Genomic DNA, 14,699 nt, shown 5'->3' with positions numbered 1-14,699 from the left:
CGGAGAAGGGCGGCATACAAATCTAATAAATAATAATAATAATAATAATAATAATAATAATAATAATAATAATAATAATGGTGATGATGATGATTATATACCTGATATTAGTAAGAGGGAAACATTAGGGGAGGAGATGGAAGGCATGCTAGTACATTTTATATTCCTAACTTTGTGATATATTTCTGGAAATGTATTTTAGATGCCTTCAAACCTGGGGTAAGATACACTTTTAATGTGTATGGAATACAAGATGATAGAAGTCATTTATTGGAAAAGAAGGCTAAATATCTCAAAGAAATGGGTAAGTTACTCTAAAATTCTATATGTCAAATTGGACTATGATTGCAATTTGCTATGCACATGTATAGCTGCAGTGGATTGCTCCTGGTTTGTCTGGTTTGGCGAAGCAGTAGCGGTGATGGCAGAAGGCTCCACCTACCCGCCCGGGACACTTCTGCACATGGTGCGTGGCGCATGCGTGCAAACAGGTAGCAATGGGATTTAGAACCCACTATTGGTGTATAGCACACAGCCTTTATGTCAGTGCAGAATTTGCTGTAGACTGCAGTTTTGCTGTACTGTGATCTCTGTTCAGCAGCGATTTGATTTATTCTGTAACTTGTCTCATTGCAAAAGTGGAACACTGAAGAGCTATGGGTAATGTGTTTCCTCTGTGGGAATTCATGTTTGCTTCCCAGTTACTGTGCTTCAGCAAAAACAGGATTTATTCACAGATTCTTTAAAAGGAAATATGATGGAACCGTTCGTTAGGTCTTTATTCTCATTATCAGTCCAGATTGTTATTATTATTATTATTATTTTGCATAAGAAAAGACAGATATTCACCATTCTTAAAGATACATTTGAGGGTTAATCTTGAATGTCTATTGTAAATATTTACAGTAGTTCTATCTGCCTATCCAGACCAGATGGTAGGAGTAAGATAAAAGTCTTTTATTCCTCCTCTTATTGGTGAAGTAGCTGGCTGTAAGATGTCCGGATACTGCTTGAATTTTTAATGGAGTTGCATCATGGATGGCAGTGGGGTGCTAACTCTGCCTTTATCTCATAAAGGAATACACAATTAGCTTTGATCTTTGGCAGCAGCCTAGCCACTGGACTGTTATCTTTTAACTCCTCTCTCTGAGAAGCTGCCAAGATGAACTCACATTCTTGAATTTGGCTTGTATAAAAGATGCTTTCTATATAAAAACATTGATTTGAAATATCAGCGTGTGGATTCCTCCTTTGTTTTCATACTGCGTAGTCCCGGGATACTGTTCTGCCTGGCTGTGGGCCACCCAGAAATGAAGTAATTAACCAAACACACACACTTGCAGGCTTGTAAAAAGGAAGCAAAGAGGTTCTCTTTATGTACAGAAAATTGCAAGCCTCGGCGTCTGCCGGAGTAATGTTATTTTATGAGCCCAACAGGTCAGAGTTAATCACTCAAGTCAACACAAAAGCCTATCTGGCTTACGTCAGCCAAATAATTCACGACTTGAATGTCAGAATGTCCAAAGATATCCACAGCAAACACGAAACCACAATTCATCAAAGTCTTTCTCCAAAAACTGAATGATAAACTCCCACACCGTTCAAAACCTCCCCTTTTTCAAGGCTGCAGCAGTGTCATTAATTCTTAACGCCTGTGACCTAGAATCTGTTTCTTCATTTGTACAGCTGGTCTTGGTGTTCCAGCATTCTCCTTACTTGGACATTGAGAATAGGATTGTCCATTATTTCATCCCCGTCTGACTCAGATGAAACTCTGGCTGGAGATATGACCGGCTCCATTTCCCTCTCTTCGACTCCAACCCTTTCCTCATCCCTTTCTCCTTCTGGTTCACTATCTGATTCCTTCTCCAACCAGACGGTTCTTCTGTGAGCAGATGGCTCCAACTCCTCTGAGTCAAAATCAGCAGCCATAGGAGCTGGCCTGAAGCCAACCACAACAGATACTAAGTTGTGAATCCATTTTGGAATGCCTTCCTGCTTGTACTGGCACGACTTCCTTCATTAATGCTGTTTGTAAACTAACAGATCTCTCTGGAGTAACGTTTTCATTTACATGATCTTTAGTCATGTAGATGAGTAACGAAAGTCTGGTCAGCAGACCTTAATTAGATAGGTTAGTTTATTTCCATTTTTATTTTCAAAATTTGTGATGATCGGTTCTCAGAATAAAGTCTTGCACTGAGCACAAATGGTAATTTAACCATAATGTGTAAAGATACAAGGATTAAACCCAATACATAGTAAAAGTTGTCAATTTTTTGTTTTCCAGAACCACCATCTCATGACCTCCCATGTAATATAAGTTCAATCACTGCAAATTCATTTAAAGTCACTTGGAACCAATATGGTCAAGAATTCAAATATGGTTTTATTAGAGGCTACATGCTTTACATGAAAATGGATAATCAAAACTGTTCAGTAAAAGGATTCAAACCATTAATACATCCAGGTAAGTGATCCTTTTTCTCCAGAATAATATATCCAAGTGAAAACTGAGCTTTATGTAGAAATTGGTAGACAGTACTTGTAAAGCACAAAATAAGATGAAACATTGTTCATAAATCATGGTTTTTTCATAAATAAATGAAGATAATCCAAGAAGAAAAACAAAGTTAAAAATGTCAAGGTCTAAACCAGTATTTCTTAACCTCAGCAACTTTAAGTTGTCTGGACTTAGAAGATTCTGGGAGTGGAAATCCATACCTCTTAAAGTTGCAAAGGTTGAGAAATACAGTGATACCTTGTCTTACGAACCCCTCTTCATATGAACTTTTTGTGATACGAACCCAGTGCTTAAGATTTTTTTGCCTCTTCTTCCGAACTATTTTCACCTTACGAATCCGAGTTGCCGCCGCTGGGATGCCCCGCCTCCGGACTTCCGTTGCCAGCCAAAGTGCGGGGATTCTCCTGAGCCTCCCCTTGCTGGGATTCAAAGCAGCGCCGGCAAAAATGAAGGGAATCCCAGCGAGGGGAGCCTGAGGGAAATCCCAGCAATGCAAGAACGGGTGCTTCGGCTGGCAACGGAAGTCTGGAGGTGGGGTTTCCCAGCGAGGGGAGGCTCAGGGAAATCCCAGCTCTTCGGCTGGCAACGGAAGTCCAGAGGTGGGGTTTCCCAGCGAGGGGAGGCGAGGGGAAATCCTAGCACTTCGGCTGGCAACGGAAGTCTGGAGGTGGGGTTTCCCAGCGAGGGGTGGCTCAGGGAAATCATAGCGCTTCGGCTGGCAACGGAAGTCCGAAGGCAGGGATTTCCAGCGGCGCAAGGCAAAAGGGGTGACTTTTGGAATGGGGTTGCACACATTATTTGCTTTTACATTGATTCCTATGGGGAAAATTGCTTCGTCTTATGAACTTTTCATATTACGAACCTGTTTACGGAACGAAATAAGTTCGTAAGACGAGGTATCACCGTACTACTTTAGAGAGTTACAATGGAGGAAAAACCGTGTGGAGAAACCAGAAGTATATTTTAATTTGGAAATACTCTGCACTTGGTTTTTTTCTGAATGCCTCCAACTTATGAAGGTTGGTTTTTTTCTTCAAGAGTGTTGGTTGATTGATACAGACTTTTCTTTATTTTCACTCCATTCCTCCTTACGTTAGCTTGCTTTCAGCAACTTCTTTATTGTTTAAGAATTTTAAAAAATGCTGCAGATCTTCAAAAAGGAGTAACAGCCTATGGCTAAAAAAATCTCTTTTAATTGCATTTATATTTCTTTTTAAAATGAATATTGTTGTGTTACACATTTAGCCAGTTGCAGAGGGCCACCCCAACTGAAACTCTGTTTTCTCTGGCAGAGGGCTCGGCCCGCCACAGGCATCTCTGACATGAAGTGACATCTAATTGGCCATGCCCACCACTGGGTTAGAGCTAAGAAATGCTGCACAAAATGTAGCTTCTAGCTTTAATTGTTAGAAAAGGGGTAATTCAGAAAGGAGTTTCAATGCTTGTTCATCTGTACTGCTGGGAAAAAGGAACCCAGAAGCAGGAATTGAGCTGTGCATGTTTACAGTCCTGTTCATTCGTGGGTAAACCAGAATCCTTAATACTTCCTGTTTTTTTGTGTGTGTGATGCACACACCTTACATTGTTGATCAGCTCATATTCGTGTTGTTGACTGTTAAGCCACATTTGAGGCTTCAGTCGTCAAATAATGAGTGTTATGAACCTACATAAAAGCGAACAACATTGAGAAATGCTTGATTATGAAAAGCAGGAATGGGTTTTTAAGCGTGATTGTGAAGTAGCAGTGAAGGGGATGCTAAGAGCCATTCATCTTAACAATAAAATCAGTATTTGCAGAGAGCAAGGTAGACTCTTGTTTCTGACCTAAACTTTCTTCTTGAATGCAGGTAATCTGATAATATGCAGTTACAAAATCGAAAAACCAAGCCAAACTGAATTCACCGTGGAACATTTGAAACCCAGTACCAAATATTTATTTGCAGTTCAGGCTTATGCTGTCAATCCTAATTATACTGATGGTGTTGTCTTTAAGACAGTGAATACGCGATATGATGGTAAGTCCTGCTCGTTTGTATTTATTTACTAAACATGGAACTTCTTTTGAAATTTGGCAGCTTGTGTGCTTGGATCCGTATCTTTCATTTATTTTGTATATAATGTCATTTCTACACATTTCTATGTGTAGCAGCAACCATTGCAGCATATTGCAAGTTCAGTGAAGAGTGAATAAGATGATCAAAGAAGCGGTGAAATCTACTTACCTTCCCTACTGGTTTGGGAGCGCGCACGGCACCATCACACACGGTTTTTCACCCTCTGCACATGCACAGAGGGTTAAAAACACACAAAAATTGCCAACATCCAGTTGTATGGGCACAGCCATACAACATCCAGTTGTATGGGCACAGCCACTACAGATCCTCCAAACCTCTGGCGGCTGTCACTACCGTTCTGCCCGAACCGGGCCGAACTGATAGAATTTCAAAGGCTAGAGACTAAACCATAGGAAGAACAGCTGAACATTTTGGCTACTCTAAAGAAAAGAAGAATTAGGGGTGACATGATAGCAGTATTTCAGTATTTCAGGGGCTGCCACAAAGAAGAGGGGGTCACATTATTCTTCAAAGCACCAGAGGGCAGGACAAGAAATAATGGTTGGAATCTGATCAAAGAGAGAAGCAACTTGGAATTAAGGAGAAACTTTGTTTGTTTATGTGTGTATGTATTTATTGATTTATTCATTCAGGGGGTAAGATCAAAGCAACATGAGAAAATATTCTTTTACTGAAAGAGTAGTAGATCCTTGGAACAAACTTCCAGCAGACGTGGTAGATAAATCCACAGTAACTGAATTTAAACATGCCTGGGATAAACATATATCCATCCTAAGATAAAATACAGAAAATAGTATAAGGGCAGACTAGATGGACCATGGGGTCTTTTTCTGCCGTCAGACTTCTATGTTTCTATGTTTCTATTCAGTTATTCATTTGTTTGTTTGTTTATTGATTGATTGATTGGATTTGTATGGGACATACAAGGGACTCTGGGTGGCTCCCAACCAAGGAACAAAACATACGCTGTAGCATTATAACCCCTTAAAAGACAATCTAAAACAATTTAAAACCAACAATTAAAAACAATTAAATCAGTTAAAAACCATACATATCATTAATGGCCGGATCCCGATACTGTACCATCAGATCAACGACCCCAGGCTTGCCAGAAAAGCCAGGCCTTTACAGCTCTCCAGAAGGCCAGTAGGGTGGAGGTAGTCCGGATCTCAGGTAGCTGATTTCAGAGTTGGAGCAGCCACAGAGAAGGCCCTCCCCCCACGGGCCCACCAGCCATTTAGCTGACGGGACTCGTAGAAAACCAACCCTATGGACTCTTTTATCGGTTGCTGGGAGCTATGCAGCAGAAGGTGGTCTTGAAGATAGTTTGGCCCTAAGCCATGTAGGGCTTTAAAGGTAATGACCAACAGCTTGGACCAATTCAGTCTGCGGAGAATTGGTGTAGTGAGGCTGTACCTAGGTGTACCCACAACAGCTCGCGCGGCTGCATTCTGGACCAGCTGTAGTCTCCAAACACTCTTCGGGCGTAGCCCCATGTAGATCGCGTTGCAATAATCTAACCTTGAGGTGACAAGGGCATGAGTGACCATGAGAAGAGCCTCCTGATCCAAGTAGGGTTGCAATTGGTTCACGAGGCAAACCTGTGCAACTTCCTAACAGTAAGGACAATTATCCAGTGGAACAGCTTCCTTCAAAAATCGTGGATGCTTTAAGAAAAGACTGGACAGTCACTTGCCTGAGATAGTATCGATTCTCCTGGTTGAGCAGGGGGTTGGACTAGAAGACCTTGAAGGCCCCTTCCAGCTCTATTCTATTTTAAATTCTACACATAGCATGTAAAGGTAAATGTTTCCATTTCTTAGCAGAGGGAGCCATCAGTGTCCAAAAACATTTTCATGGTCACATAGCCTAAAATGCCAAGGTGCATGGAATGCCGTAACCTTCTCGCAAAGTGGTACCTATTTATCTACTCCCATTTGCATGGTTTTGAATTGCTAAGAAGGGATGGGGCAAGGATGGAAGCTTACTCCATCTCATAGCATATGGGTCTTGAACCCGGGCTGTCAGCTTATAGTTGACAAGCTCAGCACTTTTAATCATTGAGCCATCTTGCCCCTCTCCACCTGTAGCATGTAGGAGATGGCTAATAGTCTAAAAATTAACCAATTAAAATAAATTAAACCTGGCCAAAAACCATGCTTGCAAAGGACAATATTGTGAATATTAGTTCAGCATTTGTGGAAGTTTTGTGGAATAAGCAGAATGCTGAGCAAGCATGTATTTTTAAAAAGTCATTCCATCAAACTTAATATCCAGATAATGTTGTACCAATAAAGCAGTTTCTGAGATAAGTGGACATTAAACTTTTAAAACCTTGAATTTTTCATTCTGAAATGCACGGATAACCTTGCATGATTATTTCAGAGGGGTTTTTTTGTGTGTGAACAGTTTGCTATTATTTCAAGACTTTGTTTGTTTGTTTGACTTTTATGATGCCACTCGATTTGGGGCGGCTCATAACATATAATAAAACAATACATAACATTTCAGGTCCAATTAATTAAATATATAATCTAACACTAAAAACCCTATAAAACCAGTCATTCTCATTCAATCGGTTTCTCTTCTCATCGGCCAGGGGTCAAGAATGTAATGGTCCCAAGCCTGGTGACATAAGTGAGTCTTGAGACTCTTGCGCAAGGCAAGGAGGGTGGGGGCAATATGAATCTCCAGGGGGAGCTGATTCCAGAAGCCCGGGGCCCCCACAGAGAAGGCTCTTCCCCTAGGCCCCGCCAACTGGCATTGTCTAGTTGACAGGACCTGGAGAAGGCCAACTCTGTGGGACCTAACCGGTCGCTGGGATTCATGCGGCAGGAGGCTGTCCTGTAGGTATTCTGATCCGATGCCAATTGGTTTTTAAAAAAATGCAGTTTTAATACAGGGGTTACCTTGTACCCATTTTCAGAAGAAATTCATGATAAATGAAATAGATTTTCATTATTCACCAATCAAAGTTTTCTGACTCTTCAAGGAGGGTTCTACCAGTTACATCTGAGATAACATCTTACCGTGATGTAACCCAAGGCTTCCGTGCAGGAGGTCCTCCATTTACGATAGTTCATTTAGTGACCGTTCAAAGTTACAATGGCACTGAAAAAAAGTGACTTACGGTGGTTTTCACATAAATGTTGCAGCATGGTCACATGATCAAAATGTGGATGCTTGGCATCTGGTTCATATTTATGATGTGGCTGCAGTGTCCCCGGGTCATGTGACCACCTTTTGCCACCTTCTGATAAGCAGAGTCAACAGGGAAGCTAGATTCACTTAATAACATAACAACTGCAGTGACTCATTTAACATCTGTGGCAAGGAATAAAATTGGTCAAGCTGTTAACAATGGTTTCATTTAGCAACATACATTTCAGGCTCAGTTATGATCATAAATCAAGGACATAGTATATGTGGTACATTGCTCAACAGTAGTAACTGTGAGAGGGATCTTGGAGTCCTAGTGGACAACCATTTAAATATGAGCTAGCAGTGTGCAGCAGCTGCCAAAAAAGCCAACACAGTTCTAGGCTGCATTAACAGAGGGATAGAATCAAGATCACGTGAAGTGTTGATATCACTTTAGAAGGCCACACTTGGAATACTGCATTCAGTTTTGGTCCCCATGATGCAAAAAGGATGTCAAGACTCTAGAAAGAGTGCAGAGAAGAGCAACAAAGATGATTCGGGGACTGGAGGCTAAAACATATGAAGAACGGTTGCAGGGACTGGGCACGGCTAGTTTAATGGAAAGAAGGACCAGAGGAGACATGCTAGCAGTGTTCCAATATCTCAGCGGTTGCCACAAAGAAGGAGTCAACCTATTTTCCAAAGCACCTGAGGGTAGAACAAGAAGGAATGGGTGGAAACTAAATAAGGAGAGAAGTAACGTAGAACTAAAGAGAAATTTCCTGACAGTCAGAACAGTTGATCAGTGGAACAGCTTGCCTCCAGAAGTTGTGAATGCCCCAACAGTGGAATTTTTTAAGCAGATGTTAGATAACTATCTGTCTGAAGTAGTGTAGGGTTGGACTAGAAGAGGGTTGGATTAGAAGACCTCCATGGTCCCTTCCAACTCTGTTGTTGTTGTTGTTATTGTTGTTGTTGTTGTTGTTGTTGTTGTTGTTATTATTATTATTATTATTATTATTATTATTATTATTATCACCACCACTGACAAATTCAATTGTCCCGGGAATGCTAGGAGCTTATTGGATGTCAAGTACCAAATGTTCCCTACTATTGCTTCTACCTAGAGACTGCTGAAAAATAAGTAGCACCAGGTGTGGATCTGTTATATTGGTAGTGCAGCCTTCATGAACCTGAGCAAGAGAGAATAAAAACTCAATGCATTTTTGCCTTTACTTTGGTCAGAGATTAGAGAGTTAAGATTTACCAAGTTATGAAAACAAGCATACTATTTACAGATGGAGACAGACAGACAGACAGACATAAATTATGTCATTGACAACCACATTTTAAAAATTAATTCTTCCTGGCATTTTCCAGTTTATATCAGTAAAATAATACAATTCTTCATTAAGAAATAGGTAGTTACTAATTTTATGTTTCTATTTTCCTACAAATTACGGTAATTGAAAAATCATTTTTTTAAGCTTAGCCTAAGAAATCTGTCTTATTGTGTTGAAGAATTACAATTAAGCATTTAAATACATGTGTACCTGATTTTCTTTCCAACAGAAAAATGGCTCTTCTATCTACTTTATCTACTACTGCTTATCCCATTAATACTGATGTGTATGTGTGCCAGTAAAAGTAATCGGTAAGTGCACAGCAACCAATATATCACTGTAAGAGATTAACACACAGCAGACATAAGCATAACAACCAGTAGAGAAAGAAGCGGAGCTGCTTAACTCATTTTTTTGCATCAGTCTTCATGCAAAAAACAAACTATAGCCCAACCTATGAAAAATCTAACTATAGAAGACATAAAAATATAGAAGAAAAGGAATCTTCAATCTGAGTATTGTATTGGCAGTTCTGTGTTAGCAAAAACTTCAGAAGAGAAGGATTTCGGGGTAGTGATTTCTGACAGTCTCAAAATGGGTGAGCAGTGTGGTCGGGCAGTAGGAAAAGCAAGTAGGATGCTTGGCTGCATAGCTAGAGGTATAACAAGCAGGAAGAGGGAGATTGTGATCCCGCTATATAGAGCACTGGTGAGACCACATTTGGAATACTCTGTTCAGTTCTGGAGACCTCACCTACAACAAGATATTGACAAAATTGAATGGGTCCAAAGACGGGCTACAAGAATGGTGGAAGGTCTTAAGCATAAAACGTATCAGGAAAGACTTAATGAACTCAATCTGTATAGTCTGGAGGACAGAAGGAAAAGGGGGGACATGATGGAAACATTTAAATATGTTAAAGGGTTAAATAAGGTTCAGGAGGAAAGTGTTTTTAATAGGAAAGTGAACACAAGAACAAGGGGACACAATCTGAAGTTAGTTGGGGGAAAGATCAAAAGCAGCAACGTGAGAAAATATTATTTGACTGAAAGAGTAAAATAAGAAAATTAAAGAGTAACTATGATAATTAAAAGCCTGGAGACTAAAACATGAAGAACGGTTGCAGGATTTGTATATGACTAGTCTACAGAAAAGAAGGACCTGACAGCAGTATTCCAGTATTTGACGGGCTGCCACAAAGGAGAGGGTGTGTGTGTGTCAAATTATTCTCCAAAGCATCAGAGGACAGGACACGAAATAATGGTTGGAACTAACCAAAGAGAGAAGCAATCTGGAATTAAAGAAACTTTCTAACAGTGAGGACAATTAACCAGTAGAACAGCTTGCCTTCAAAAATCGTGGATGCTCCATCAGTGAGTGTTTTTAAGAAGAGACTGGACAGTCACTTGTTCAGAGATTGTATAGGGCCGTGATGGCGAACCTATGGCATGTGTGTCACAGGTGGCACGTGGAGCCATATTGGAGGGCACACAAAACTTTGCCCAGTGTCAGCTCCAGCGTGCCTGTGCGCACTGCTCAGCTGATTTTTGGGCTTGGAAAAGGTTATTTCACCTTCCAGACACTTCAGAGTCTGGAAGGTTAAATTCAGTTTTTAATTCAGTTGTTTTTCACATGCAGATGAGTCTTGGAATAACAGAAGTAAAGGATATGGTTCTTTGCCTGCAGGCAAAGAAAAAAAATCACCCAATGGACAAACCAGAAGTTCGGGAAAAAGCACTTCCTTTTTGCCGTTGTGCTTTTTTTTTTTGCACTCCAGACAGTTCTGGGAAACTTCCTGAAGCCCCAGAGTGCAAAAAACAGCACAATGGGCAAACCGGAAGTGCAATTTCCGAACTCCCGTTTTGTCCGTTGTGCTATTTTTTGCACTCTGGAGCTCTTAGAAGTTTCCCTAAACCCTCCGTAGTCCAACTGGAAGTGCTTTTTCCCGAACCTCTGGTTTGCACGTTTTTTTTTCACCTTCCAGGCTTCAGTAAGGCCTGTGTGCCTGTGCAGGGTGGGGTGAAGGGTTGTAGGCACGCGCACACATGCTAGCACCCCCCCCCCACACACACACACCCTTTTGGCACCCGAACCAAACTAGGTTTGCCATCACCGGTATAGGGGTCTTCTGCTTGAGAAGGGATGGACTAGAAGACCTCCAAGGTCTCTTCCAGCTCTATTTTGACAAGCATTCTTTGTCAAATTAGGCAATTGTGCAGACATTGTTAAGTGTTTGGTTGCCCTTGATATTTTTTAACGTGGGAACTGAGTCTTAAGTACCTATGTTTAAACTGAGTTTTGTTTATAAAACTAAACACTTTACGAAGAAAAAAGGTAATATCCCCTCTCTTTATTCCCCCCAGCGTAAGGAACTGTTTGTGTCCTGCAATACCCCAACCTAAAGTGACTCCATTTTTCAAGGTAAGGTTATATCGTTAAGAAATGGCATTTAGTGTCCCTTTCTCTGGTGCCCTTGAGATGTGCTGACAATGCAACTGCTGGAGTTCCTATCCAGGATGTGGGAGTTGAGATTCATGGATGATACAATGCATCTAATCGGTATAGGCAGCCAAGGGAGGGCACAAAAACAGCATCACACTATTGCAGTACAAAGTCTATCTCTTCTGCAATTTTAGTTCTGATGTTGCATAAATGGATGTAAAGGGCACAGAAGTTGTATCCCGATGGTGCAATGTTGCATTCCTCATTTTTATGAAAGTAGTAGACATCTTGGAACATGAGGATAAAAAGCAGCTTATTTGGATAGCTTTGGCAAAAACAAATCTGTGCACTGCCCTAAACATTTTGAAGATAGTGTATGACAACAGATTAAAAGAATTTTAATTAAGGAGCGTGCATAGGCGCACCAGCATGCCTGCCGTCCCTGTCCTAATGTTTCTCTCTTATTAGTATCCATATCATGTATATAAGCAGTGTTATATCTATGTATACAGTGGTACCTCTACTTATAAGCTTAATTCGTTCCATGACTGGATTCGTAAGAAGAAAAGTTTGTAAGAAGAAGCAGTTTTTCCCATAGGAATCAATGTAAAAGCAAATAATGCGTGCGATTGGGGAAACGAGTGAGAGTGGAGGCCCTGTTTCCTCCCAGGAGATTCCTAGAGAGGCCCCATGGAAGCTTCTCCCCACCTTTTCTGGACCTATTTCCTTCCAGGAGATTCCTAGAGAGGCCCCACGGAGGCGTTTCCCTGCCTTTTCCAGCCCTGTTTCCTCCCAGGAGATTCCTAGAGAGGCCCCAGGGAGGCTTCCTCCTGCCTTTTCTGGTTACAGTTTTGAGTGCTCAGGTTTGTAAGTGGAAAATGGTTCTTGAGAAGAGTCAAAAAAATCTTGAACACCCGGTTCTTATCTAGAAAAGTTCGTAAGTAGAGGCATTCTTAGGTAGAGGTACCACTGTGTCTGTTTTTCACTCTGCATCCTATTTGCTCTTTATGTGCCTTTTTAAAATTCAGTTGTTTTTCACATGCAGATGAGTCTTGGAATAACAGAAGTAAACGATATGGTTCCTAACCAATTAGTCATGCTGGACAAGCCTCAGGAATTACGTCCCAAACAAACTACTTTGGGGATACTATTAGAAAATATGACATACTCTCAATCCACCTATTACCCGGAAGTGCAAATAGAAGAGAGGACAAACCAGAACTTCAACTCAGATGTCACATCCTACAAACCTCTGCAAGACTTTGGTTTTACAATCAGCCCCAAACCCTGCGCCCCAGATGCATCCCTCTATTCAAAAGACAATTTGAATTACCTCTACCAAATGGACGTGCCTCCCTCTTTGATCCAAGGAACTGATTTGTCTTGTTCTGTACATTTTCTAGATTACAGACCTCAGCGTAGCACCTCTTCCAGAAGAAATTCGGACTATTAGACTACTATCCATATCAGTTGTTACGGGTTTATTCATTTCAGTTCAGACTGTGAGCAGCTTCCAAATAAACAGGACAGGTGTTTGCTGGGCATTAAAACAATCTGAACGTCAACTAGTGAAGTTGGGAAAATTCCGGACAGGAAAAGATGGGACAATCTTTTGTACCGACTGACGAACCAAGCTATTCTAGACCGAATGTGGACATGACATGCGGTAAAAAGGGGATTGCGCACTTGAAAAAGAACCTCCCCCATGAATGTGAAACAGATATACACCAGAGGTCCTCAAACTTGGCAACTTTAAGACTTGTGGACTTCAACTCCCAGAATTTTCTTGAAGGTTCTTGGAGGTCTTCTACTCAAGCAAGAGACCATATACAGTGATGGTGAACCTATGGCATGGGTGCCACAGGTGGTACATGGAGGCATATCTGCTGGCACTTGAGCCATTGCCCTAGCTCAGCTCCAACATGTATGTGTCTGCTGGCCAGCTGATAGTTGGTTTGCACAGAGTCTCTTGGAGGGTGTTTCTTACTTTCAGAGAGCCTCCAGGGGAATAGGGGAGGGAATTTTTACCCTCCCCTGGCTCCAGGGAAGCCTTTGGAGCCTGGGGAGGGCAAAACACAAGCCTACTGCACCCACCAGAAGTTGGGAAACAGGCCATTTGTATTCATTGGAGGGCTTCCAAGGGCTGGGGGAAGCTTTTTTAAGCCCTCCCTAGGCATTGAATTATGGGTGTGGGCACTCACGCATCCACAATAGCATGTGCCCATGCTATTTTGGCACCCGAGGAAAAAAAGGTTCACCGTCACTGCCCTATACCCCACATCATGTGATGTATCGTGAATTTTGCCTTCATGAAGCTGGGGTGGATTTGGTATGTGCGTGACGCATCTGGCTGCCAGTTTTGACACCCCTGCACTATACCGTTTCACACCAATGGTTGTCCAGTCTCTTTTGAAAGCCTCCAGTGACGGAACAGCCACACGAGATTTTATGATGCAACTAGATTAAAAATGCGTACTTTTGGAGTCCAGGGTGAAGTGGCGGTGGACAAATGACAAAACATGTCAGATCACCCCAAAACTACTTTTACTACAAGTTGGGACCAAGTATAAAATTGCAGCAGTTATGTGTTGTTATTTTGGTGTGTTGGTTTGCTGTGGATACCAAGGAACTGCAGTTTTATTTCCCCATCTTTGGGGAAACATACCTGATAACTGTGTATAGAACCGACTTGTAATAATTATGAAGTACAAAGTTGAGGTCATAATTGTATTAGTATTTTGCTGTGTTGGAAAGTTGGAAGTAACACCTTTTTTTCCTTCGCTTTTTAAATCCTGCACTCTTTTCCCTTTTTAATATTTATTTTTATTGTATTTGATGTGATAATAAACCTTAATAAAATTTTGAAAAAAAAAAGTGCAAATATCTAGGTAGGAGAGGGGCGGCATACAAATCTAAGTAATAAATAAATAAATTAGCAACAATTAGTGGCTGCAAAGAAATGTATCTGACTTTGGCAAAGCAGGATATGCTGGTGGGTTGGAGGCAAGGAAGACCCAGAGAGGGATGGCAACTAGGCTGGCAGTGGAACTGAACAACTGAATCCCAAGGCTGTCATGAGGTTAACCATACCTCATACAATTAATAATAATTAATAATAATAATTTATTAGATTTGTATGCCGCCCCTCTCCGAGGACTTGAGGCGGCTCACAAC

General features: G+C 41.2%; 1 protein-coding gene across 2 annotated transcripts in view; it reads left to right on the top strand.

The window, feature by feature from the left end:
- OSMR (oncostatin M receptor) overlaps positions 1-14,399 on the top strand; it is a 76,760-nt gene extending 62,361 nt beyond the window's left edge. For both annotated transcript variants that reach the window (XM_070743421.1, XM_070743422.1), the window contains 6 exons: positions 203-304; positions 2,291-2,470; positions 4,372-4,539; positions 9,313-9,394; positions 11,447-11,504; positions 12,571-14,399. In XM_070743421.1, coding sequence (XP_070599522.1) covers positions 203-304; positions 2,291-2,470; positions 4,372-4,539; positions 9,313-9,394; positions 11,447-11,504; positions 12,571-12,978 — 998 coding nt within the window. In that variant the 3' untranslated portion in view covers positions 12,979-14,399. The remainder of the gene's footprint in view (positions 1-202; positions 305-2,290; positions 2,471-4,371; positions 4,540-9,312; positions 9,395-11,446; positions 11,505-12,570) is intronic.
- Positions 14,400-14,699: the final 300 nt, after the last annotated feature.

This window comes from Erythrolamprus reginae, chromosome 2 (assembly GCF_031021105.1).
Source record: "Erythrolamprus reginae isolate rEryReg1 chromosome 2, rEryReg1.hap1, whole genome shotgun sequence".
Taxonomy (NCBI): Eukaryota; Metazoa; Chordata; class Lepidosauria; order Squamata; family Dipsadidae; genus Erythrolamprus; species Erythrolamprus reginae.
The sequence above is the reverse complement of the archived record's forward strand: the minus strand, read 5'-3'. Positions and strand labels throughout refer to the sequence as shown.